The sequence below is a fragment of the Bactrocera neohumeralis genome, chromosome 6 (assembly GCF_024586455.1).
Source record: "Bactrocera neohumeralis isolate Rockhampton chromosome 6, APGP_CSIRO_Bneo_wtdbg2-racon-allhic-juicebox.fasta_v2, whole genome shotgun sequence".
In the NCBI taxonomy this organism is placed as follows: domain Eukaryota; kingdom Metazoa; phylum Arthropoda; class Insecta; order Diptera; family Tephritidae; genus Bactrocera; species Bactrocera neohumeralis.
In genome coordinates, this window is record NC_065923.1 from 49,737,893 (window position 1) to 49,761,481 (window position 23,589).

Sequence of the window (23,589 nt, forward strand, 5' to 3'; positions counted from 1 at the left end):
TATCGTGGGATAAGTCTCCACAACATCGCATATAAGGTTCTCTTAAGCATATTGTGTGAAAGATTTTGTTCGAAAGCTTGTTTTTGACAGCACGAAAAAGAACTGCCTTTATGCCGCTATGTCTTAATTTAGTATCCTCGCAAAACTAATACGGCTGTGTAAACTGACGTTAAGCAATACCAAAAGATCCGTCAGGATCGGAAAGGACTTCTCCGAGCCGTTCGATACGAATCGAGGTTTCAGACAAGGCGACTGCCAATGTGAGGCTTCTTCAATCTACTACTGGAGAAAATAGTTCGATCTGCAGAGCTGAGTAGAGAAAGCACATTCTTTTATAAGAGTGTACTAGCTGATGATATTGATATCATTGGACTCAACAACCGCGTCGTTAGTTCAGCTTTCTCCAGAATGGATAAGGAAGCGAAGCAAATGGGTCTTGTAGTGAATGAGGTCAAGACGAAATATCTCCTGTCAACAAACAAACAGTTGTCGCACTCACGACTGAGCATCCACGTCACTGTTGACAATCATAACTTCGTCGTATGTCCACCTCGAAACCCAACGCAGAATAATTCTTGCCAATTGGTGCTACTTCGGAATGAGTAAGCAATTGAGAAGTAAAGTCCTCTCTCGACGAACAAAGACCTAACTCCATGAGCCCCTCATTATTCCCGTCCTGCTATATGGTGCAGAGGGATGAACCATGACTATAGCGGATGAGTCGGTCTTACGAGTTTTCGATAGAAAGGTTCAGCGGAGGATTTATAGTTCTTTGTGCATTGACAATGGCGAATAACGCATTCGTTGGAACGATGAGCCGTATGAGGTATACAACGTCCTTGACATAGCTCTGCGAATTAAAAAACAGCGGCTAGGTCATGTCGACTGAACGGACGAAAACTCTCCAGCTCTAAAAGTATTCGACGCAGTACAAGCCGGGGGGAGCAGAGGTGGAGAAGGACCTGGCTACACTTGGAATCTCCATTTGACGACAAACAGCGAAAAGGAAGAACGACGGCTGCCCTGTTATAAATTCAGCTATAACCGCATAAGCGGTGTCTACACCAATAAAGAAGATCCCTTACAGTGACCGATATTTTCGGTCAAAAGTTAACTATAGGTACTGGAGTTCATATTTCCTATATTTGAGACTTAAACATTTACGTTTAGGCGTGGTTGAAGTCCGCTCATTGACATAAGAATGTGTATACCAAATTTGATCGAAATCGGTCTGGAGGGTCTTGAGATATGTGTAGGTAGAACCTATATGTGGGCGGTGTCAAGCCCATAGTCCAATTTTGACACCGGTTCCAATAAAGGCCTATTATACCACCTCGCGGGTAAAATTCAATGACTCTGGGTTTTGTTATAGATTTATCGTGCTTAAAGTAGTTTTTAACAATACCGCTATATGGGCGGGGTTATCTTCCCATTTCATCCATTTTCACACTGTCAGTAGGAGTTCTTATAATATCTGCGCTAGGTGAACTTAGTTGTTTTAGCTTAAGTTAAGAGATACATATGTATGTATGTATATACATTAAACATTTTATAGAGCAGAGTCACGCCCACTTTTTTAAAACTGGTTTTCCATAGATGTCTCCTGCTACTGGAACCCCTGTGGCAAATTACAATTCTAATTCTAACTTAATTAAGTGCACCTTATAAGTTTTCGGGTAATGGCGTTTTGTGGGCGTGGTAGTAGTCCGATTACGCCCAACTAAAGACTCGGCCTTACTTTTTTGCCTCTGAACATGTGTACAAAGTTTCATCAAGATATCGCAATTTTTACTCAAGTTACAGCTTGCACGGACGGACAGACAGCCACCCGGATCTCATCTCGTCTGTGCATCCTGATCATTTATATATACATAATCCTATATATATATCGATTATTTTTATGTAATACATACAACTATACATACACAGTTTAACGTAACTAAGACATTCGACTTCGGATTCTGCAAAGTTTTCATTCAGACTGAACATAAATTGCTACCCCATCTGTATCTGTAATAACGGAACTTTTGCAAGTTCTTACACAAACTAAATTACCGAACACTTTCGTGATATTGGTCTTATCACGTATAAGCAGTTTAAATATATACATATTTTTGTTCAAAATAAATCCTGTATTTTTATTTTAAGCCAGAGTTAAAAATTTATTTGAGCTAATAATAAAGTTTCCAAAATAAATTTCTGCAACACCCAAAATTTTTATGGTTCGTTTTATTAAAAAAATATAATTTGTAAGCACTATGTATGTACATACATATACATATGTACCGAAAGCAATTAGCGTCAACTGTCAAAATTTGTCTCTCCATTGGGCAAAGCAAAATGTAAAATTAGTTTACAACATAGGAAACTTTTTCACCTCAACTCAACACAAGGACAATGTTTTCGTTTGGCACACAACCTAATAATAAAATGAAGTTTAGCAAATACATCTGCTAATTGGCAACGCCAATTCCTTACTTCTGTCAGCTGATATTCAATGAATTGTTTTGGTTTATTGTATCATATCAAAGTTTTGTTCACTAGAGTTTGCATTGTATATTGAATGCAACATCAATTAAAAAAATAAAAGCTTTAGAGTATGAATTCGCGTAATCCACAAACACTTATGGCACTGCCAAATGAGGAAAATTTTGATTTCCTTTTTAAAGTGGTATTGATTGGAGACTGTGGAACTGGGAAAACTTGTATTGTAGAGCGTTTTAAAACTGGAAATTTCATTGAAAGACATGGGAATACTATAGGCGTGGACTTTTCTATGAAAACAGTTAATATCGAAGGAAAGCAAGTAAAAGTAAGTATCGCCTCGATAAATTATGTGAACAAATAAATTATAATCGTTTCCAGCTTCAAATATGGGATACAGCTGGACAAGAACGGTTTCGTACAATCACGCAAAGCTACTATCGTTCTGCAAATGGTGTTATAATTGGTATGTATTGGTGCAATCAAAAATTTTATATCTAATATGGGGGAATTTTAGAATAGCATTTAGATTTCGGGGTTAAAATGGGTATATGCGGATAGAGGATGTTCTCCAGTTTAAGAAAGTATATATATAATTGCCGTTGATCTTATGGTTTTTGAGATTTTATAGTAAAGATAAATTTAATTCAATATTTAACTAATGCTCAATTCTTTTTGTTCACACAATAACAAATAGTTTGCATTCTAACATATAATCAGTGTTTCCTTTTCTACATATTTTTCAAGAGAAAGTAAATTCAGAAAGATTTTGCATTACTCATCACACAATAATGAATTTATTATTGACGGTAAAATCCTTCTTTTTTATTTATTTGTATTCGTTTACAAAATATATTAACTCTTCCTTTTTGTTTGTTTGCAAATATATCCTATTGTTTTCATGATATGTTATGTCCCCAGATCGATGTATAATATTACTCGAAGTTAACCAGATTTCGTGCGAGATTATTTTTCCATGATCTAACACTAGTAACTTCTTTTACGTACATATCTTATATACCTCAACTTCTGGTAAATATATAATATTGGCTTTTAAATATACCGTTTGCTATAATTGCTGAATAACAACAGATCTTATTTTAGAAAAATGTTATTTTGTTGCAAAGTTGTAAATAATTTTATTTAAATTATTTAATCTTTTTAGTTTATGACATAACAAAGAGGTCTTCTTTTTCAAATCTTCAAAAGTGGATTGAAGAGGTTCGGCGTTACACAGCATCCAACGTGTTACTTATTTTAATTGGAAATAAGTGTGATTTAGACGAAGAGCGTGAAGTGGATTTTGAAGAAGCAAAGCAAATGTGCCAATATATACCCGAAATCCTTTTTGTAATGGAAACATCAGCGAAACAAAATACAAACGTTGAAGACGCATTTGTTTGTTTGGCAACGGAATTAAAGGTATGTAGCAAACTAATTGAAATATAAACTTTAACATATGTATGTATATGGTAAACAATTTCAAATAATTATTATGTTGGTTCTTATTTTAACTGCTTAAGAACTAGTTTGCCAACCATGTTAGCCAGTGCTAACTAGGCAGAAATCTTGTCCCTTGCATTTAATATATTTATTCACAATCTATATTAGCTAAAAGGTAAAAAAACTTGAAAAAGATCCAAAGAAGAAGAAGAGCGAAAATTCGCAAAAGAAGGACGCGTTTTTATGATCAGATTTTGTACTTATCAATGCAGGACATAGAAAAAACTACGCTTCCTCCAGGACTGAAGAGGTGGACCATAAACTATCTGAGGGGTCGACAATCATCCGTACTATTTCGAGGTGAAACATCTAAACTGAGAACAATTAAACAGGGGGTTCCGCAGGGTGGTGTCCTCTCCCCTCTTCTATTTAACTTCTACATCACGAAACTCGCAATGGAATCGATGGCATGTGTTCAACGGTAAACGGCTACCTCTTTGACTTTTCTCATCTCCTCACTGCACGGAACATAACACTTTCCCCCACCAAATCCACAGCAACCATATTTACGAACTGGACGAAGGAGTATAGACTTGAGCTTAATATTGAAGTCGATGGCATCAAAATTCCGACTGTCAATAATCCTAAGATTTTAGGTGTAACTTTTGATACTCTATGCTCCTTCACTCCCCATACGACCGCGATTATTGCCAAGTTACAGAGCCGCAACAAAATCCTCAAGTCGCTAGCCGGCAGCACATGGGGAAAAGACAAAGAAACGTTGTTGGCAACATACAAGGCAATCGGCCGGCCGGTCCTCAATTACGCCTTACCAATATGGTAGTCAGGATGCAGTTGTACGCAGATGAGAAAACTCCAGACCTGCCAGAATACTGCACTCCGGACAACGACAGGATGACTCTTGATGTCTCCCATCGAACACTTACATAGTGAGACGCTTATGCTCCCAGTTAAGGAGCATAATGAACTCCTCTCCAAGCAGTTCCTGCTAGGATGTTTTCGTAGAAATCACCCTTGCAGCCACCTGTTTGGAGCGGAACCGCCTCCTAGGAACATCAAGAGGTCTTTCCTTAACTACGTCAACGACATCGTACAGTACGCCGACCGGACTTCGGACGCAATTAACTTCCGACAGGTACTGACCGCCATTCACAGTGGAGCTATCAACATCTTCACCGACTCCCTTCCAGTGAATGGCGTTCTTGGAGTCAAACCACCCCCCCATCGCAGACGAAGAGTTCGAGTTGCCGCGGGAAACGCGAGTGACCCTAGCGCAGCTTCGTTCTAGATATTGTAGCAGGTTAAACTACTACTTATCCAGAATAGACCCCGAAATATCCAATATATGTCCTGCATGCAACAAGTCTCCGCATGACACTGGCCACCTATTTGCATGCCCTGCCAACCCTACTCATCTAACACCCCTCTTTCTTTGGTCCGACCCCGTCGAAACATCACGTTTCCTGGGCCTCACGCTAGATGACTTCGACGACAACATAGATAACCCTTACCATCCTAACAGGGATTGATAACCGTTATAACCACAACAACAACAAGCACGGCACAACTGCGGCTGTCGCATTGTCAATTGCTACTCCAGTCTAGTGGTCAACAACGCACATGTGCGGTCGAAAGAGCTCAAAAGGCAGCATGACTCCCAGTCTGATTAATTCGTAAAGATCTAATCAACGGCGACATCGGCCTCAGGAATATTATCATCGAATTTCAATGCATAGTTAGTTGTCTTTGATGTTCGGTTACATCCGAACTTGGCCCTTCCTTCCTTCAATTATTTATATTTATAACGATATAGCTAGAACAAATGAAAACGAACACATGAACATATATATGAAGCAATGTACTCCTTTTAGTACGTATAAAATTATATGAATATTTCCATGAAGATTATACCCGAATAAATATATAAATTTAAAAATTTGCTAATAGGTCTACAAATCAATAGATAATATGAAGAATTTTGAGTATATGAGACAAATTAGTTTAGTGTTTATTTTTCGTAATTACTAAATAACTCCATTTGTTTAATTATTTAGCGGCGTCATGACATCAACACTGTAGAAGAAGACAAAGAAGATGCCATACGACTGGGGCAAAGCAAACCGCTTAATAACTGCAGTAGTTCTTGCAATTTATTATAAGGATCTCGAAACGTAATTCTAATTTTTGGAGTTTTTTTTTACTTTTTAAGTTTGTTAATATAATCATTTAAATTTAACTTACTTAGTTAATTAAACGCTCGATAATAGTATAAGTATATACATAAATAGATATATACATATATGGAATATGTAAATATTTCAACAGTAAAGCTCTGAAGCTTTCAAATGATCTAAAATCAAGTACAAAATTGATATCAAAATAAAACAGATCTGACGAACATTATACATATGTATAAGCAGTAATTTGGCACATTAATTATTCCATTATAAACCAAATTTGTTTGTTCTTATGAAGTGGATTGAAAGCTTTTTTCCTCCATTGACAAAAACAAAATAAAATGCAATTCCAAAACAACCGGTTCTACGTTACCGTAAATGACTTGGATTTTATCCGGACAAAGGCTGTTCTTTCCCTGTTTGGATCGTTAAGTTTGGGATTAAGTTTGTCATAATTGGAGCACCCGCATTCTCCAGAGTGCTAACATTGAGTTCAACCCGGCCCCGGAGTTCTAAGTGTGAATATACAAACTACAAGAAAATCGACTTTAAACGTTAATATGAAAATGTGGAATTTTGCCGAGTTGCCGCGAGAATCTAAAGGGACACCTGCGCAGCTTCGTTCTGGATACTGTATCAGGTTAAACTCTTACTTATCCAGAATCGAACCCGATATACTAAATGTTTGTTCAGCATGCAGCGAGTCCCCGCATGACTCTAACCACTTCTTTGCATGCCCAGCAAACCCCATTCATCTACACCCCTCTCACTATGGTCCGACCCCGTCGAAACATCACGTTTTCTGCGCCTACCGTTAGATGACTTTAACGACAACCACCTAAACCTTACCGCGCAAGCGGGCATAACCATTAAAAAATAACAAAAGTTAAACTCGAATTAAGTGTAAAATGTATTTAACTTTTGTTTCCAATTTTATGCACAATGGTAAATATGACATTAAATAACAGAGTTTACATGTCAGAATGTGATTGTACTTTCTATTGTGCGAATATAAGCGAGAACAGTATTTTCATCTATGTAACACTATCTATTATGATACAAAACAAAATAAATTGAAAATATCAGCTGAATTTTATAATTTTGAGGCACATGAGTTGTTCAATCTATTATTTAAAAAGTAAAATGTGATTAAAACAAAAAAAATGTTAACTTCGATCACGCCGAAGCTATAATACCCTTCACAAATACAAAATATTCCTTACATGAACTACAATATATACTAAATATATTTATCCGAGTTGAACAATTTCGAATATTCCACCATTGCCCTTAGGCAATATTCCATGTAAAATTTCTTGAAGATATTTCTTCAAATGAAAAAGCAAACACTTCATTACGTTCGTTCTGTTTCCTTCTGGGTGTTAAAAATTTTGAGTCAAACTTAATATACCCTTTTCAGGTTATAATGAACATTGATCGCAGCTTTTATTTTATTGTAGGAATATAGTAGCAAAAGAGCAAAGAGAATGTTTTTATGGAATCATATTAATCACTTACGGTAGTTACGCTTAACTGAACCGTTGGGTAAAATCCCTTTTCTCCGGATGTAAGTGCCCAGGGCTGACTTTTTTTAGCAAACATATAGACCAATCTGTAAGATATGTAAATTGAACATTAAATAGGTCCACAAATCACTCTAGTCCCAATATACTATACAATGAATAGTGATTTGCGTAATTCGAGCGGACATATTTTCTTAATTTTTAAATGGTTTAGCCCTGAATATGAAGTAAACAAGTTCAGACCTTGGGCTTATATCACATATAACTTTATAAAAGATTTCTCAATATAATTAAGCAAAAATATTTAAATTTTAACAACGTGTATAGGAACAATATTTCAAAAATAATGAAAACTTGGCTGCTGCGGTTCGAAAATTTCATACAAAATATGGTCGGAATAGTGTTTTAACTTCGTCAACTGTGAAGATAAGATAAGAAAATTGTGTCTAACCTCTTGTTTTAATAATTAGTTGACATCACTTTTGTATACTTAAATCTGTGACTAAATAATTAAAATAAACATATTTATTTATGACTTCGAGTTAAAAAATCCGGACAGCTTTTTTGTTGCAGACCCGTGTAATATTATGGTATTAGAAGCATCTATATGCTAACTTTTGACTTTAAGCTGAGTTCAGTTACCCAAGTCCGTCTCTCTATATATATGTATGCAAACTAATCCATGAAATTTAGTACGCGTCCTTCGCCGATATCAGATACTATACAAACTAATCGATCATAATCAAATCCTTGTTATTCAAGAACTTGGTATAATATGTAAATAATGTTCAGATCAGACCCCTATTGCATATATGTATGTAGGTAGGGTTACCATATCGGTCTCAGTCAAAATCAGTCCCATTGCATATGTTTCCGCAAATTCGAGTCGAGACATGTGTGTGACAAATGATGCAGTTACATTTCCATGCGACGGTATACATGTACATATGTATGATGGCGATATCATATGGTGTGCGTTCCAAAACTCAACCGAGTTCAACTTGCGTAGGAATTTTATACCAAAAAAAACCTGCGCGAGTTGAACTCGATCGAGTGTTGGAACGCAACCATGAAAGATATGATTCATGAAAAATCAATCTTACGCGTGGTGCGCAAATTCGAAACGCCCAAGTAGACTAAAACACTGTGATGCTTACTTTTTCACGCACTCGTTCAAAAATTGTAATTAAAAAAACTCAGGAGGAACCCAAGGAATCACGAAAATCAGGGAATCAATGCCGAAGGTCAAAATCAGAGAATATGGCAGCCCTGCATATAGGTTTTATAGAAGCTCCCCGATAAAAAACAAGATGACGATTTTCATGAAATATATTTTTTCTTTGTTAAGGGGTTACATGGGTTTCACGGCTTCACATTCCTGGAATATTGTCATAAAATCTCAAGTTCATCGGAGTAATAGTTTTGGAGAAACATTCTTGAAAATTTGCGCGCTCGAGGTTAGCTGTGTCAAAGTAGTCACTTAAAACATTCAATGTGTTTTCCTCGAAAATCTTAACAACTGACTTTGAATGTGTTTTCAAATCGCAAATTAGATAGAATAGATTACACTTAATAAACATCAACAATGTCCGTGGTTAATGGAGATGTCCGCTTAATAGGGAGTCTATTTAATAGAGCTTTCAATAAATTTCATTTATGAATTTTTTTAACTATCCTATCTTCTATGTTGGTTCGATCTGGACACAGTGGGCTAAATTTTACTAAAATCGGTTTAATAGTTTACGAGTCCATCGCGAACAAACAACGTGACACGTACTTTTTATATATGTATAAATAAAGTTTGAAAAAAATATTTAATTTTTTTTTATACGAAAAAAAATGTTGAAAATAGACTTTTTGCTCGTGGAAACCCATTTAACCCTTTAAGTAACCTTAATTTGACTTTAAAGTTCTATATATCCAACAACGTGGCTAAAAAGAACTTGCAAAGCATTTTCCTTTGGATACATTACCGAATTTAGTTATACACATACTTGTTAAAAGAAATACACCTATGAAGTGTATTATAGCTTTCCTGCAGCTGTTTTTTTTCTTGTTATTACTTTTTTTCAATGTTGCAATACAAATACTAATATTCAATAATTTTTTTTTAATAATTGTAAGGCAGTATTGAAAATTAATCACATACATAGGTAAAAAAAAAATTAAAATATTTAATTCATAACAATTCGCTATCTTTTAGTAGTTTTTTTATGTTTTCGGGTATGGCGTTCCGCCTGGCGATCTGGTTGGGTCATATCATAGCGGAAAATTATGCAGCGCTTGTCAAGGAAAGCTTTCATGTCCTGAAAAAGAGATAAAAATGTAAGAAACTTGTAAAATACACAATTTTAAAATTCAACCTTTGGGTCGAAACGATATCCGATTTCCTTCAAAAATACGTAAATTTCTTGCAAGTCTATGGGCTGATACGTGAGGATAGTTTCATTCAAAATTATACTGGAGGAAACGAGATTATGCCAGGCGATATGAAGAGGTAACAGCGGCCGTGACGTCTGTAATAAAATAATCAAATACAGTCAACGTTTACAAATTAGAACCACTTTGTAATGTGATTCCAATTTCTGAAAAATTCTAATTTCTCGAATTTTATTTGTATATGTCTATGCAGAAAAATTGGTTAAGTTTACTTAAAAAACCTACAATGAAATTCTCCTTTATTTAATTATTAAATTGTGCACTTTTGTGCACTATCGATAAAAACCAGAAAACAAAAGTAAAAAATCCAGTACAACACATATTACATGATCATGTTCATTAAACATATGTATATGTATGTATGCTTAATTCTAATTCTAATCTCTGCAAATTCTAATTACTGAAGGTTCTAATTTGTGGGCGTAATAAAATTTAAAAGTTTTTCATTTTAAATAACAAATAAGAATTTTTAGGAGGGGCTAAAGTGGTGGTCGTCCAAAGATGTACAACTCCTCTATTCAGACTATTAATTGAAAAGTAATATAAGCACTGGGAAACTCACATGGACTCATTCAAATTTGGCTAACTAAGAGTACCCCAAGAAAAAAAATAAAATCGAATTTGGAAAGTCGCGTTAGGTACTTATTTCCTGATATCACTTTTTATAATCAGTTTCACATGTAATTCGGTAATTTTTTCTTAATTATCTAAAGGGAAATTAAGATATACACAAATTCGGTCCAAATACCGCGCATACAACGCATCTATGGTAAATGTAAAATGTTTCGGGAATGAGACGCATAGCATATGGTAATGAAGAAAGGAACAAAATGTTATACAAAAACTTAAGTTTTTCAAGCTACGTTTAAGTAAGAAATCTTTGCAGAAGCTCAATTTTCTGTGGTGTAACCGCAATTTGTTCAACAATTAAAATTTACATTATTCCTTAGTTCGATTCCCAGTATTTATGTGTCGTGAAAATCCATAATTTTCTTTTTAATTTCACATAAATTGGACCAAAGGTAAAATATTAAATTCGCTAACAGTACGGGAAATATTTACAAAAAACATCAAAATTCGCGAAATATTCTCCTTGTCTGAGGCTTAAAGCTAGGCATAACCTTAAACTATCAAAATTACCTTCTTTGTAACATTCGTCTGAAATATATAGTCCTCACAATCCAAATCGAGTTGTAAATCATTTTTAAATAGCTGTATTTGAGAGCCAAAACAATCCTTTAGCTGTAATTTATTTGCGGGAGGAATAATATGATTCGAAGGACCTTTATTAGATTGTTCAGGAATGCGAGAGTTATCGTTTTGCTTACTACAATTGGGAGTTTGTTTGAGAATTAGTGGATGTGTTGAATTATATATAAATTCCAACAACTTTACAGCTTGTTTCCGTTTTAAAGGTTTGATGCCATATTGATAAAGTTGTTTCAATATTTCTGATTCTGATTGATGCATAAACTCCGGTTTAGGATCAGTGACAATGCGGGTGGTATATATCCTACCTGATATTTCATATTCATCCGCAGGATATTCTGAAACTTCCAAAGGTATTGTGTAAGATTGAACATCATGGGTATTTCTTTCTTCTTTCGTGATATTTAAACTTATATCGCCATTTAACAAGCCTTCTAATCCGACTGGTGCGAGCAACGTTGGCGATAATTCGGGTTGTTGGGTGGAACTATTGTTAATCTCAGAAGGTTGTGTAAATGGTTCCGATATATTGTCTAAAATTCCATATTCAAGAAGCTCGGCGGAACGATTAGCTAATCTGGATGTATTAATAAGCATTTCATAAGGCTCTGGTACCACACATTCATCGTCCTCATTGAGTAAACCATTTGCTGACGCTTGACTGAAACTATTTATATCTGCTCTCCAAATAGAGTAATTGATTTCGTCATCTGACAAAACTATGCAATCTTCAGAACTATCCTCTCTATCGATACTCACTTTCCCAGTACTTAATGCGAGTTCGGAACTTGCAGCGGATTTGTTTAAGTTGTTTAAATTTCCTGTATTTATAGCATTTTCACTTCGATCAAATGAGTTTTCTTTAATAGCTCTCCAATCCGTATTTTCGGAGACATCATTTGGATTAATATTCTCCATTAAGATCTTAAAGCTTTCACCATCCATAGACACATGCTCTTCTTCTTGAGTTAAATCTATAATACTCGAAATAGGACTTGTGGCGTTCCGATTTTCTGTAGTATCTGTATTATTCAAAGGAGATACGACTGAAATAGCTGTTTAGGGTACAGAGAGGTTACGGAACTTTTAGTATCAAAACGAACATTTTATTTCGCAGACATTACTCAGAGCAGAATAATTTTGTTTACCAGAATATTCGTTACACCTAAAGCTAATAGATACAATATAAAGTTTATATTATATGTCAATATTTGTCTGTCCGTTCATCATAAATGAATTAAGCTCTAATTTGCCCCGTCACTCTGATGCTCTCAAAAACATTGGGAAGCTTTCTGTTGATGGCGGTCAGTGCGTTGCGTCGACGTTCCCAAAGGCGGCTCCGCTTTAAGCAGACGACTATAGGAATGGTTTTTCTCCGAAATATCAGGCCTCGCTATACGAGTTTAAGTGTTCGACCGGAGCATCACTTGACTTCTTTTGTCTTTCAGACTTGCTAACAAGATATCTCGTTGCGGTCATGGCTTAGGACTATAACTATAAAACAGTTGCGAAAACTGCAAAGGTTGGTGATGTCATTGTGAAATCGCCCCATATAATGAATGAAATGAAAATGGCGGCAAAAAGACTATGGAGAACAGGCTCTAACCGCTCTGAAGCTGAGGATTTGTTTAGGCAATAAAAGTGAATGATAGAAACTCCACTATAAGATGTTGTATAAATATCCTGGACCAAGTGGTCCACCTAGCTAGACCGGAGCATCTACAAAATGATTTAATATATTAAAAACATCTTATACAAATCAACTAGGAATTATAACAAGTAAGTGCAGTAGGTGTAATCGTAGACTTTATACTCTTGCAAGGATCACCTGGAGTTCGAAAATCTTTATATTAGGTATATGGGACATTACGGGTGTAAAATTTAGTGTCTCTGGTGCTTTTATTTATTGAGTTATCACGCTTTGGGCAAATTAAAGTTTAGTATCTTAATTTGGAACTTACTCATAGCACTTTATAGGTTTTCTATTTTCGTTTCCTGGGCATTGCAATAATCCAATTCCGCCGCTAACGCACCAAGGAACGTATGTACCGAGTTTCAAAAAGATGTCTCAATTTTTACTCAAGTTAATGCTTGTACGGATTTCAACTCGTTTCGTTATCCTAATCATTTATATTTAATCCTATATCTATCTCGATTAGTTTCAGGTAGTTTTAGTAAGAACCGTTAGGTGAACAAAACTATTATACTCTGCAGTAACATGTTGTAATACATAGTATAAAAATATAAAACATAACCCCAATGGAAAACAACTTTGTTGGTGACATCACCACAGCAAATATTATTTCGGCAGCGGTTATTTATTATATTAAAATAATAAATATTTAGTATTTAATAAATTTACCTTCTTGGTATGCATTTGTTTCGTATTCATTGCAAGATGCCATTTTTGGAATAACAACTTCTTCTAATTCGTCTTCTGAACTCGCGAATATATTCGGCGATTGACTGCGAGTTCCCTTAGATATACTTACAAGATTTTCTGAAGGTTTTTGTGAGGTGCTTAGGAAGTTTTGCTTGATATCAACTTGCGCTGAACTATAGCTTTGATCATCTTGTACTGTGCTGATGGTTTTTTCGATTAGAGGTGTGCCGTGGCCTGATAAAACTTGTTTATGTTCAATGCACTCCATTTTGTTTTCAACAAAATTTTCATTATTATTGCAATTTTCGAGGTTGTCTTGAATATGATAACTGTATTTTTCATTATCAGTTCTAATTGTCGAATCCGTAGGATCACGAAAGTTATCATCGGAAGGTTTGGAATTTTTTTCAGGTTGAAATGTGGAAATTAAAACCTTTTTCACTCCGAAGTGTTCTTCCAAATTTATAAACGATTGATTCATGAGATTAACAAATTTATTTGATTTGTTTTGACCTTGGTTAGCTTTTTGAGGAGACAATTCACGCCCCTCTATAGCATGCCAGTTTTTTAACAAATAGCCAGCTTGTACGTGGTTGACGTCAAAGAGATTTTTTACATAAAAACTTTCAAGGTTTATTCTATCTTCATTTTCAAATGCTTTGGTAATTGCTTTGGATGGTTTAAGTTTCTGAAGATTATAACTAAATAACGCATATGATTCTGAATGAGTTTCAGACAAAAACAATTGTTTGTCCTTCCATTCTTGGCTCATTAAAAAGTCTATTTTAGATTGTACTTTCTTAGCTTGAAGTTTAGAATCTCGTAATGTTAGTGATGTATATTTGTTGATCCATTTATTTCTACCTCTCCGATTTGAACCAGGCAATAATGCGGTACTTAAACTGTTATAGGCTGCAAAAGATGTAGAATAAAAATAACATTAAATATCAAAAATACAAGCATTGTTAAAAACTAATAGTTGAGAGATCTTCAACTGACATTAAATAGCCGCATCTTATGAAAAACAGGAATCGCCAACAGGAATCCAGTGACTTTAGGGAAATTAAGAGAACATATTTGCAAAAAATAGGTTATAGGCTTATAGAAGAATATTAAATGTTCAGTTTACGCAAACCTAGCTAGTTCGGGTGGATCAATATAAAAACATACTTATTACACACTACAAGTTAGAAAGAGCTAAGTTCGGGTATAAACGATCATTTTATATTCTGGCCATTTGCAGTGCTCTAAGACGGGGAAATACCTACATGTTTGCCAAGAAAACATTAAAATTTATTTATAAATCGACATTATTAACTCAAATTATGCGATATAGGCAACTAAAGAAAAAATTTAACATATTAGGTATAACGGCAAAAGCTCATTTCGAAGCATTTCGTGCATCTTGCATAATGGAGAAAATCCCCACTTACGTTTTAGAAAAGATATTTTACATATTTTGACCAAAATAAATGGTTTAAAGTAAAATGGAAAGTCGGAAATTCCTGTATTTTGACATATTGTGGCAAGGGAAGGTCTGGACTGATTGCATTAACTTTTGACATTACTCAAGTATACTCGAGAACATATTTTCATGAAATTTTACACACTCACACATTGTCCGACACAGTATACTGCATTAAGTCTACTAGACTCACGGAAATCATTATATGTAGAATATCGGCGCTAGGGGTAGTATTGACCTGATTTTCGGGGTTAAACTACAGTACGGCCAGTGTTATACGTTCTTACCAGAAAAATATGTTCTATGCGTTTCATTAAGAAACCTCACTCAAGTCAAACAGATATTTGAAAATCCATATATTAAGTTAGGGTCTGAGAATTTCTTAATTTTTGAAACATCGAAAAATATTCTCTGCGTCCAGTATTTTCAGTAAAAAGTCTGAAGTAGACACCGACTCCACACATAGTATTTGTTACATGGTGTTTGAAAAGTCATGATCAGATTTTGAGACTTGAGATGGCATACCTTCAAAACATTATTTGTACGAAGTTTTATCCCAATATATTTATTGTTGCTTGATTGTATACCAAGAAGTGAAAGAATCAGAAGAAATTTAAAATTGTTATTTCCAAAGAATTTTATTTCATAAATTTCAGTTAATTTTTGGTTGCAGGTCAATCGTCATTTAAGAAATTCAGTCAGCTAAGCTTCACAAATGGGTACTGAAAACTTTACTGGGGCTGGATCAAATAATTTCGAATATCCGTTTGTTTTTTATTAAAATTTGTCGTAATATCGAAATGGGATGAAATCGAGTCAATATATACCTAGCTCTCATACACCTTTTATAAGAAATTCAAATTTCCAGTTGGCTTTATATCGTGGATATCTGCCAATATGTTATCAAATGTTTACACTTTATACATACACTCGTGGCCACGCAAAGCTTACCACATACTTTCTTAAATTTTTTTCAATTTAGTCTTTTTTCTTCAATTTAGTTCTTTGTTAAGTTTTTAGTAAGCAGAAGTAAACTAAATTATATTGTCTAATTATAATTATAGTTTTTAATTTATTACGTTTAATCAGAAAAAACACAATCTAGCTTTCTGTGCTTATACAAAAGCGCTCTATTTCATTGTTTTTAAAGTAATACCGCGACTAAACTTGGTGTTTCAATTTAAAAAAAAAGAAAATAAAACGTCAATTTCAATTATAGTGTAAATGAAATTTACAATTAAAAAAATAAAATATGTCCGTCTCTTACATTTCGAGCTCATTTTGTAAAGCTCACTAACTTTCAAATGATTTTGCATATAGCTGGATGTGTTTTGTTTTTAATTTTTAATAGTTTTGATAAATACCATGTCATTAACTTATTTCTATATAAAAAATGTATGTACCGCAAAAGTACTGCTATAAAGAGTTGTTAAATATGCAGAACACTTGAAAATTTTTAGTTCTAAGCTTTACGTGGCCATGAGATGTAGATATAGCTTACTGTCCAAAATGTCTCGTGACCAAATTTTAGTTTAATTCAGTCGTTGTCTTCAAATAATAAATGCTACAATTTTTAATAAAAAGTTTTGCAACACCTGAAAGCATGTCCCCGCCCTTAACCTTTGCAAATTGCGAAAGTTTTGTTGTGGTTTTTTTAATTGTTAAACTAGAGGAAATAATATTGAGTACTCTTTTATTTTAACACTGCACTAGTTTGACTTTGGATTCTATTGGTTTCAAAGTAATTACTAACTTACGATTCTGTTTATTTGGACTAATAAACTTTTGAATCTAATTTAAGAGCTCAATTCTGAAGCCAATTATTTTCAGATATCGGTGTTAAAACAGTGACAAAATATATTTTTATAATTTAAAAAAATATCACTTTCCAATTTGGAAACTTATTAGAATTAAAAATTACTGATCTAAAATTTACTATTAGCATCTACATACCTTCTAAACCACATGGACGAAAACCGTATTGACCTAATATATTTTGAACGTTTTCCAAATTTACTTCGTTGTTTTCAACTCGCTGATCTGCAAAGTCGAAGTTAGACGAACCACGGGTTTCCACTTGTGATTTAGACAATGCGAGTGCGAGATGTATTTCATCAGCACTGAAATTATCAAGTCTGCATTGTTGAGACGTAATCTCCGAAAACATAACTTCATTTCGCATGAGCAAAGTTTTAATATTCTGCTGGCCTCTAGAAAGTGTTCTTTTGTTTCGGGAGGAATTATTTTTACGTTTCAAATTAGTTCGTATCTTAGTTTTCTTTACAGGAACCTCAAAGTTGTCTTCATTATTATCTTTGGAACATTGATACGGGTTTGTTTCCTCCGTCAAAACAAATTTTCGTAAACTGGTCCGCTTTCTTCCATTTGTTTTCAACTGTGTTTCGCTTTGCTGATTTTCTGCTTGTAAATGATCTTGTCCAGTATTAATCAAGCCTCTTATTGAACATCCACCTTCCAAATGCACAACCTCATTTGATTTTGGTTCATTTCCTTGAATAACTTCATTTACTTTTGGTGCCTCAAAATACTTTGATAACAATCCGTTGCTTGATTTAGTTTTCCTTCAAACAAAAATAATTCCAAAATATAAATATTCTTTCGAATTCTTTAGATTTATTTTTTTTATTATGTTTACATTCCAAATTTTATAATATTGTTTTACCGTAAACTACCGCTTGTACTTGATTCATGATGTTTAATTCCGGACAACCGAAGTTTCCTTAAATTAGCTTTCCGAGTTTCCCGATCCATTAGCAAGTTTTATCTTTGAGAATTAAAGTCTTTTCCTTCATCAATACGTTTTTGTATTTCTCTGCTGGTTAGAGGCTTAGGAAAACTGAATAAATAACGACGATCGATCTCCTCTTCTGTTGGAGTAAATAACGAGTCGCAAAGGCCTTTATTAATCTTTTTAAATGTTGGAGTATACCTGGAATATAGAGGTTTAAATAAAAAATACAGCCACAATAAATTGTGATAATAAAAGCTTACACCCAAGCTGCTAAAAACACAGCTCCTAAACCAATCCAACCAAATGCAAATTTATTTCGGAACTGATATGCAGGTGTCCCACGAGTGCGTCGAGGCTTTCTACTGTTGTTTTCAGAACTGTCCATAACCACACCTTCACTGGTTAATTATTTTATATCAATAATATATTACACAACATTAAAGTATATCACGGCAAAACAAATTTCTAATTATCAATATATACTAGTGATGAGCGATATTTCAGTACCGGCGATTTTATCACTATTTTTTAACATCGCAGTCGCTTTTTTCATGATATGCTGAATACAATGAGCGCGACAGACTGCAAACGACATCTGTCAAATATTAAAATACACACGTTCTTGGGGACACAGTTATTTTGACAACTGCACGGCTGCAGGCCGCCAGTTGTCGCTCTCGCTAACTTCAATATATTTTTATATTTGCAAAACGACAGTAGAGTTGACAGTAGAGAGATGAGGTAGAGTGGTGATGCCACTAATATGTAAAATGTAAAATTATTCAAAGCTCTAACAAACCTGACGTTATTTTACAAATAAAAGCATAAAATAGCTCTATTATATCATTTGTAATAACAATTGATAATTTAAAGCAAATAAATTGACCTATTTACTTATTTTTTGCATAAAAAATTTCACTTTGAACAAAATAAAAAAATTTCATTGAAGTGCAAGGTATTAGTATGGCCACAACGAAATTGAGTATATGCAAAATGGACAGCTGTGTTTTCTTGTGTACATGCCGTCCATTATTATGTCGCTGTCTTCTTACAAATGTTCATGTAGAAGGATTCATGACGTCATGTACAGTTCACTGTCGTGCTGCCATGTCGTGTCGCTCTCTATGTATTCAGCACTTTAGTCACAATATTTTGTGAAAGGATCACGATCCATCGATATTGCATACTAAACATTGCATATATTGAGCGTGTAGTTGTCGCCATACAAATCACTAATATGTTATTGATAATCGGTTTGTTTACCCATCCTCAATAAGGTAATTTTTTGGGATTCATATGTCATATGTTCATATATTATATTTGTATATGCGAGATTAAATTGCTACCTTAAAATTATGCTACTGTAAGGATTTCGATTCTAGAATATGTTCGAAATAATAGAAATGCGATTGCTGGCTTGTGTGTGTACGATGTTTTAAAATTAAGGTCTGCGATTTAGAATAGCATCCCCGGATTTCGGGCTTAAAATGGGTATGAACGGATAGAGGAGGAGGATATAAAATAAATGGTTAGAAACGAATTAGTGAAGTGTTAGTGGATACAAAAGTTAGAAATATAACTATAAAATTCATTATAAATGGGAGAAATACGCATTTTAAATAGTTGAATTTTTGAACTTTAAATGCAAATATCTCAAAAACCATAAATCAGCGGCAACTATATATATATATTTTTCTTAATCTGGAGGACCTCATCTATCCATACATACCCATTTTAGCCCTGAAATCCGGGGATGCTATTCTAAAAATTTACCGTCCGGAATTCATTGAATATCCGCCATAAATCAAAGGGCAAATTCAACTTTGCAATGAGGGGGTAAATTTTAGAAATCAGTAATTTAGATTTAAAATGAATATTTACGGCTAGAGAAGATTTTCCAAACAGAGAAGAAATATATGTGGCATACATACCTTATGGTTTTTGCATTTAAAGTTCAAAAATTTAACTCTGATTTGCGTGCGTTTCTTCGATTTATAAATAATTTTACAATTATATTTTTAAATCCACTAACACTTATTTATTTTAACACATTTATTTTATATTAAATAGTGCAAAATAACTTTAATTCAATATTCAATAATTTTTATTCACACAACAAAAGGTTCGCATTCTAATAAATAATTGGTGTTACCTTTTTTAGCAAACTAATAAAAGGCACAGTAACATCTGCATGTATGCAATTCCATATTATTTTAATTTTAGAAACGGTGTGCTCGGAGGATTGTCCGTTTGGGAAAAAATAGGCATTATTATTTTCATAACTTTTCTTAAAGCTTCTGGCTGAACTGTTAATAACAACTTCAGTTAAAACAAATTCTATTTTTATACCCTTGCAAAATCTACAAAAAGTTTCTTTCGCCTAACTGTTGTTTGTATCACCTAAAACTAATCGAGATAGGTTAGCAAAAAATATACACACATATATATATATACTACATACATATATAATCAGGATGGCGAGACAAGTTGGAAACCGGATGTCTGTCTGGCGTTCGTTGTAGCTGGGGCCTCTCTGGGCAAAAAAAAGACCCTCCAATAAGTTTCACGTAGATATCTCCGAAACCACTACAGCTACAACCAAATACGCTTATTTCTGAAAATATTATAATAATTCCTACCGACAATGGGCAAATAAATGATAAGCCAGATATAAAAGGTATTTAAAGGAGCAAATTGGACAGTAGGCGTGACTCCGCCTACTTTTAAATAAAACCTATAGTTGACTTTAATGTGCGAGTACATATACTTGAAATTTGAAGAGAATCCTTTCTGATAGTTATGTGTTATAAATGGGTTGAATCGACTCAATACTTCCCTTAGCCCCCATATACCTAATATGAAAGTTTTCGAACTTCCGGTTGACTTTATACCGCATATATCGGCCAATATGTGAGATAGCTTAATAAAATTGAGGGAGCGTGTTTTTATATTAACGATTCATCTATGTGCTGAGAATGAATAAAATCGGGTGAAAACTTGCCCTAGACCCCATATAACTAACAAGCCTTATGTACTTGAAGGCATTGCCTTGGCTTTATTCCTTAGAAGTTGCAAGAGTTACAGATTCTGCTATACCCTAACTTAGCCCTTCCTCACTTGCTTTGCCATCATTTGAAGGTATTTAGCCCCTTTGATCCTTGCAAATTACAAAAGTATAAAATGTTCGGTTACACTTGAACTTAACTAATGAGTTTACCAAATAATAAATTTTGATGCGACAATTTTTTAAAACTATTTTCCCTTACTTTAAAAATGGGACATAAAGATTTTGGATCTCTTTTTTAACGTAATTTTCAACATCAATGAAAACACAATACACATTTGGTAGCAATGCCGTGCAGCAAATTTCACGTGTTTATTGCATTTGTGATCGCATGGTACTTTCATGGTTAGTGCGCATACAACTTTCCTTGCTTGACAATTCATACTTTTACAACGAAGTGAAAAAATGAAAGCGTATGTCAGAAAGAACGCCTTAACTTCCGTGCTTCTCTCTAGTAAAAATGGCGACTTGAGCTAGAGTAGCGCAAAATAGAAATAAGAGATTCTTTAAATTTATTTGGTGTATTCCAAATGTTTTTCAATGGAGTCATATCTGGATTTGCAGACAATCAATTGCAGTTATGTATCAAACAGAAGTTTTTTAGGGATCATAAAAACTTGACCGCCCGTTTTTGAGATACCCAATTGAAATATAACATTAAGATTTTCTATTCATTATTTGTCGGAAGCGGTCAATTCGTATAACTTTAACATATACCACTGATTATTCAGATTTTTTATACGCATTAACATATTTTAATAGCTTAGGCGATTTTCGTGGAATTTTTTTTTAAAAAGAAAGTAATTTCGATTGAATGTTTAGAACTTTTTTGAACGTATATATATTATACAAAAATTGAAAATAAGGCATCAGAAAAAAGGAACATCAAAAGTAGCGTTATATTGAAGAAGGCGTGGTTGTCAACCGAACATTTTACCTCGCATGATAAAGGATATTTCGTACATATTTTTCAAATCAGGTATTTAAGAAAATATTGGTTCCATATATATTATACAGAATGCATCAATTTTTGAAATCAATATTTCGTACATGTCATCAGGGTGTTAAGAAAATATTATATACAGTAGTTCCGTCTGAGATATGGTTTTTGGTCCATAAGGGCGAGGCCACGCCCATTTTCAATTTTTCAAAAGCCTGGGTGCAGCTTCCTTCTGCAATTTCTTCCGTAAAATTTAGTGTTTCTGACGTTTTTTGTTAGTCCGTTAACGCACTTTTAGTGATTTTCAACATAACCTTTGTATGGGAGGTGGGCGTGGTTAATATCCGATTTCTTCCATTTTTGAACTGTATATGGAAATGCCTAAAGAAAACGACTCTGTAGAGTTTGGTTGGCATAGCTATAGTAGTTTCCGAGATATGTACAAAATTAAAGTAGTAAAATAGGGGTCAAGAGCCCACTTTTCCAAAAAATTACGTCCAAATATGCCCAATCCCATATCTGGATTTGCAGACAATCCCAGTTGTGCATCAAACAAATTTCACTTTAATATCTTTATTTATGATACCCTTAAATATGACACTTTACAGGTTTTCTATTCCGCCATTTTTGTCGTGGCAGTGGGCCGATTTTGCCCATCTTCGAACTTAACCTTATGGAGCCAAGGAATACGTGTACCAAGTTTCATCATGATATCTTAATTTTTACTCAAGTTACAGCTTGCACGGACGGACGGACAGACAGACATCCGGATTTAGGACTCTACTGAATGTCAAACTTTGGTATATATAACCCTATATCTGACTTTTTAGTTTTAGGACTTACAAACAACCGTTATGTGAACAAACTATAATACTTCCTACAACATTCCGTTGCGAGAGTATAAAAAAAAAATAAAATTAAATTTAAAAATATTTCCTAACAATGACCTACGATCTTTAAAAAATATTAAAAATTAACAAAATGGCGTAATTTTGAAAAAAAATTCGTTTTTTTTTTTAATATGTCTATTACATATATAGGGACTAAAGTAATTATTGATCTGATTTAGCGCATTTTTGACATACAGGCATTCTATTATTAGAAAAATATTCTCTCTGAATTTCTATAATATGTCCTACAGATTGGCCGATATTTTCGGTAAAAAGTTCGTAATAGGAAGTCTGGTAAACATATTTGGTACCCAGGGGCTTGAATAGTTTTGTTTCGATTTGGACAATTTTTGGTAATAGGGTGGCACACTGCAATAGCACTATTCGTACAAAATATTTTCCCCTTGTATTCATTGGTGCTTGATTTCTATACTCTAAAGGGAAAGGATCAGATGGAATTGGAAATAATAATGCCAGTATAACGTAGAATTTGGTTGAAATCGGTGGAGTAGGACTCGAGAAATGAAAACCTATAAAGCCTTCCCCCATAATCTCGGTGCTAAAGTGAATATATATAATATTATAATAAGAACTTTTTCTTGATAATATAAGCTGGTGCCAAAAATGGAATCAGTTCAAATATTATCGTACATCAACTTTTAAAATGAAATTTCTTATGAATCAGTTTTAATGTGAAAGAAATTCCAAGCATCATGAGAAAAACAACAACATGCAATCAAACTATTCTCCCCGCTTCAAGTGAAATCACATTTTTTGCTGATGCCGAAGCAATTTAAGC

The 23,589-nt window shown here is 34.0% G+C and overlaps 4 protein-coding genes and 1 pseudogene across 10 annotated transcripts in view; 3 read left to right on the plus strand and 2 right to left on the minus strand.

Moving 5' to 3' along the window:
• Window positions 1–2,497: 2,497 nt before the first annotated feature.
• Window positions 2,498–6,371, plus strand: LOC126761936 (ras-related protein Rab-43). Its single transcript, XM_050478372.1, has 4 exons — window positions 2,498–2,812; window positions 2,866–2,950; window positions 3,650–3,906; window positions 6,003–6,371. Exons 1-4 carry the CDS (start codon window positions 2,600–2,602, stop codon window positions 6,105–6,107), a joined length of 660 nt encoding a protein of 219 aa, XP_050334329.1. The 5' UTR covers window positions 2,498–2,599; the 3' UTR covers window positions 6,108–6,371.
• On the plus strand, window positions 3,919–5,995 carry LOC126761935 (uncharacterized; annotated as a pseudogene).
• Window positions 6,372–9,743: 3,372 nt separating the features above from the next.
• LOC126761004 (structure-specific endonuclease subunit SLX4) overlaps window positions 9,744–23,589 on the minus strand; it is a 16,268-nt gene continuing 2,422 nt past the window's right edge. Inside the window, exons 1-6 of one of the 6 annotated variants that reach the window (XM_050476857.1) lie at window positions 17,828–17,921; window positions 17,098–17,726; window positions 13,659–14,591; window positions 11,228–12,351; window positions 10,012–10,164; window positions 9,744–9,954 (exon numbers count right to left, since the gene is read on the minus strand). In XM_050476857.1, coding sequence (XP_050332814.1) covers window positions 9,841–9,954; window positions 10,012–10,164; window positions 11,228–12,351; window positions 13,659–14,591; window positions 17,098–17,726; window positions 17,828–17,916 — 3,042 coding nt within the window. In that variant the 5' untranslated portion in view covers window positions 17,917–17,921 and the 3' untranslated portion in view covers window positions 9,744–9,840. Of the gene's footprint in view, window positions 9,955–10,011; window positions 10,165–11,227; window positions 12,352–13,658; window positions 14,592–17,097; window positions 17,727–17,827; window positions 17,922–23,589 lie in introns of those variants that run through there. The other 5 variants (XM_050476860.1, XM_050476856.1, XM_050476858.1 and 2 more) reach the window with 5 other exon arrangements.
• On the minus strand, window positions 17,757–18,428 carry LOC126761007 (uncharacterized). Its single transcript, XM_050476869.1, has 2 exons — window positions 18,157–18,428; window positions 17,757–18,094 (listed from the first exon to the last, which is right to left on the minus strand). Exons 1-2 carry the CDS (start codon window positions 18,279–18,281, stop codon window positions 17,926–17,928), a joined length of 294 nt encoding a protein of 97 aa, XP_050332826.1. The 5' UTR covers window positions 18,282–18,428; the 3' UTR covers window positions 17,757–17,925.
• Window positions 19,099–23,589, plus strand: part of LOC126761005 (uncharacterized protein F13E9.13, mitochondrial) — a 15,337-nt gene continuing 10,846 nt past the window's right edge. Inside the window, exon 1 of one of the 2 annotated variants that reach the window (XM_050476863.1) lies at window positions 19,099–19,173. The gene's annotated coding sequence lies outside the window, so the exon portion shown is untranslated. Of the gene's footprint in view, window positions 19,174–19,218; window positions 19,343–23,589 lie in introns of those variants that run through there. The other variant, XM_050476865.1, reaches the window with a different exon arrangement.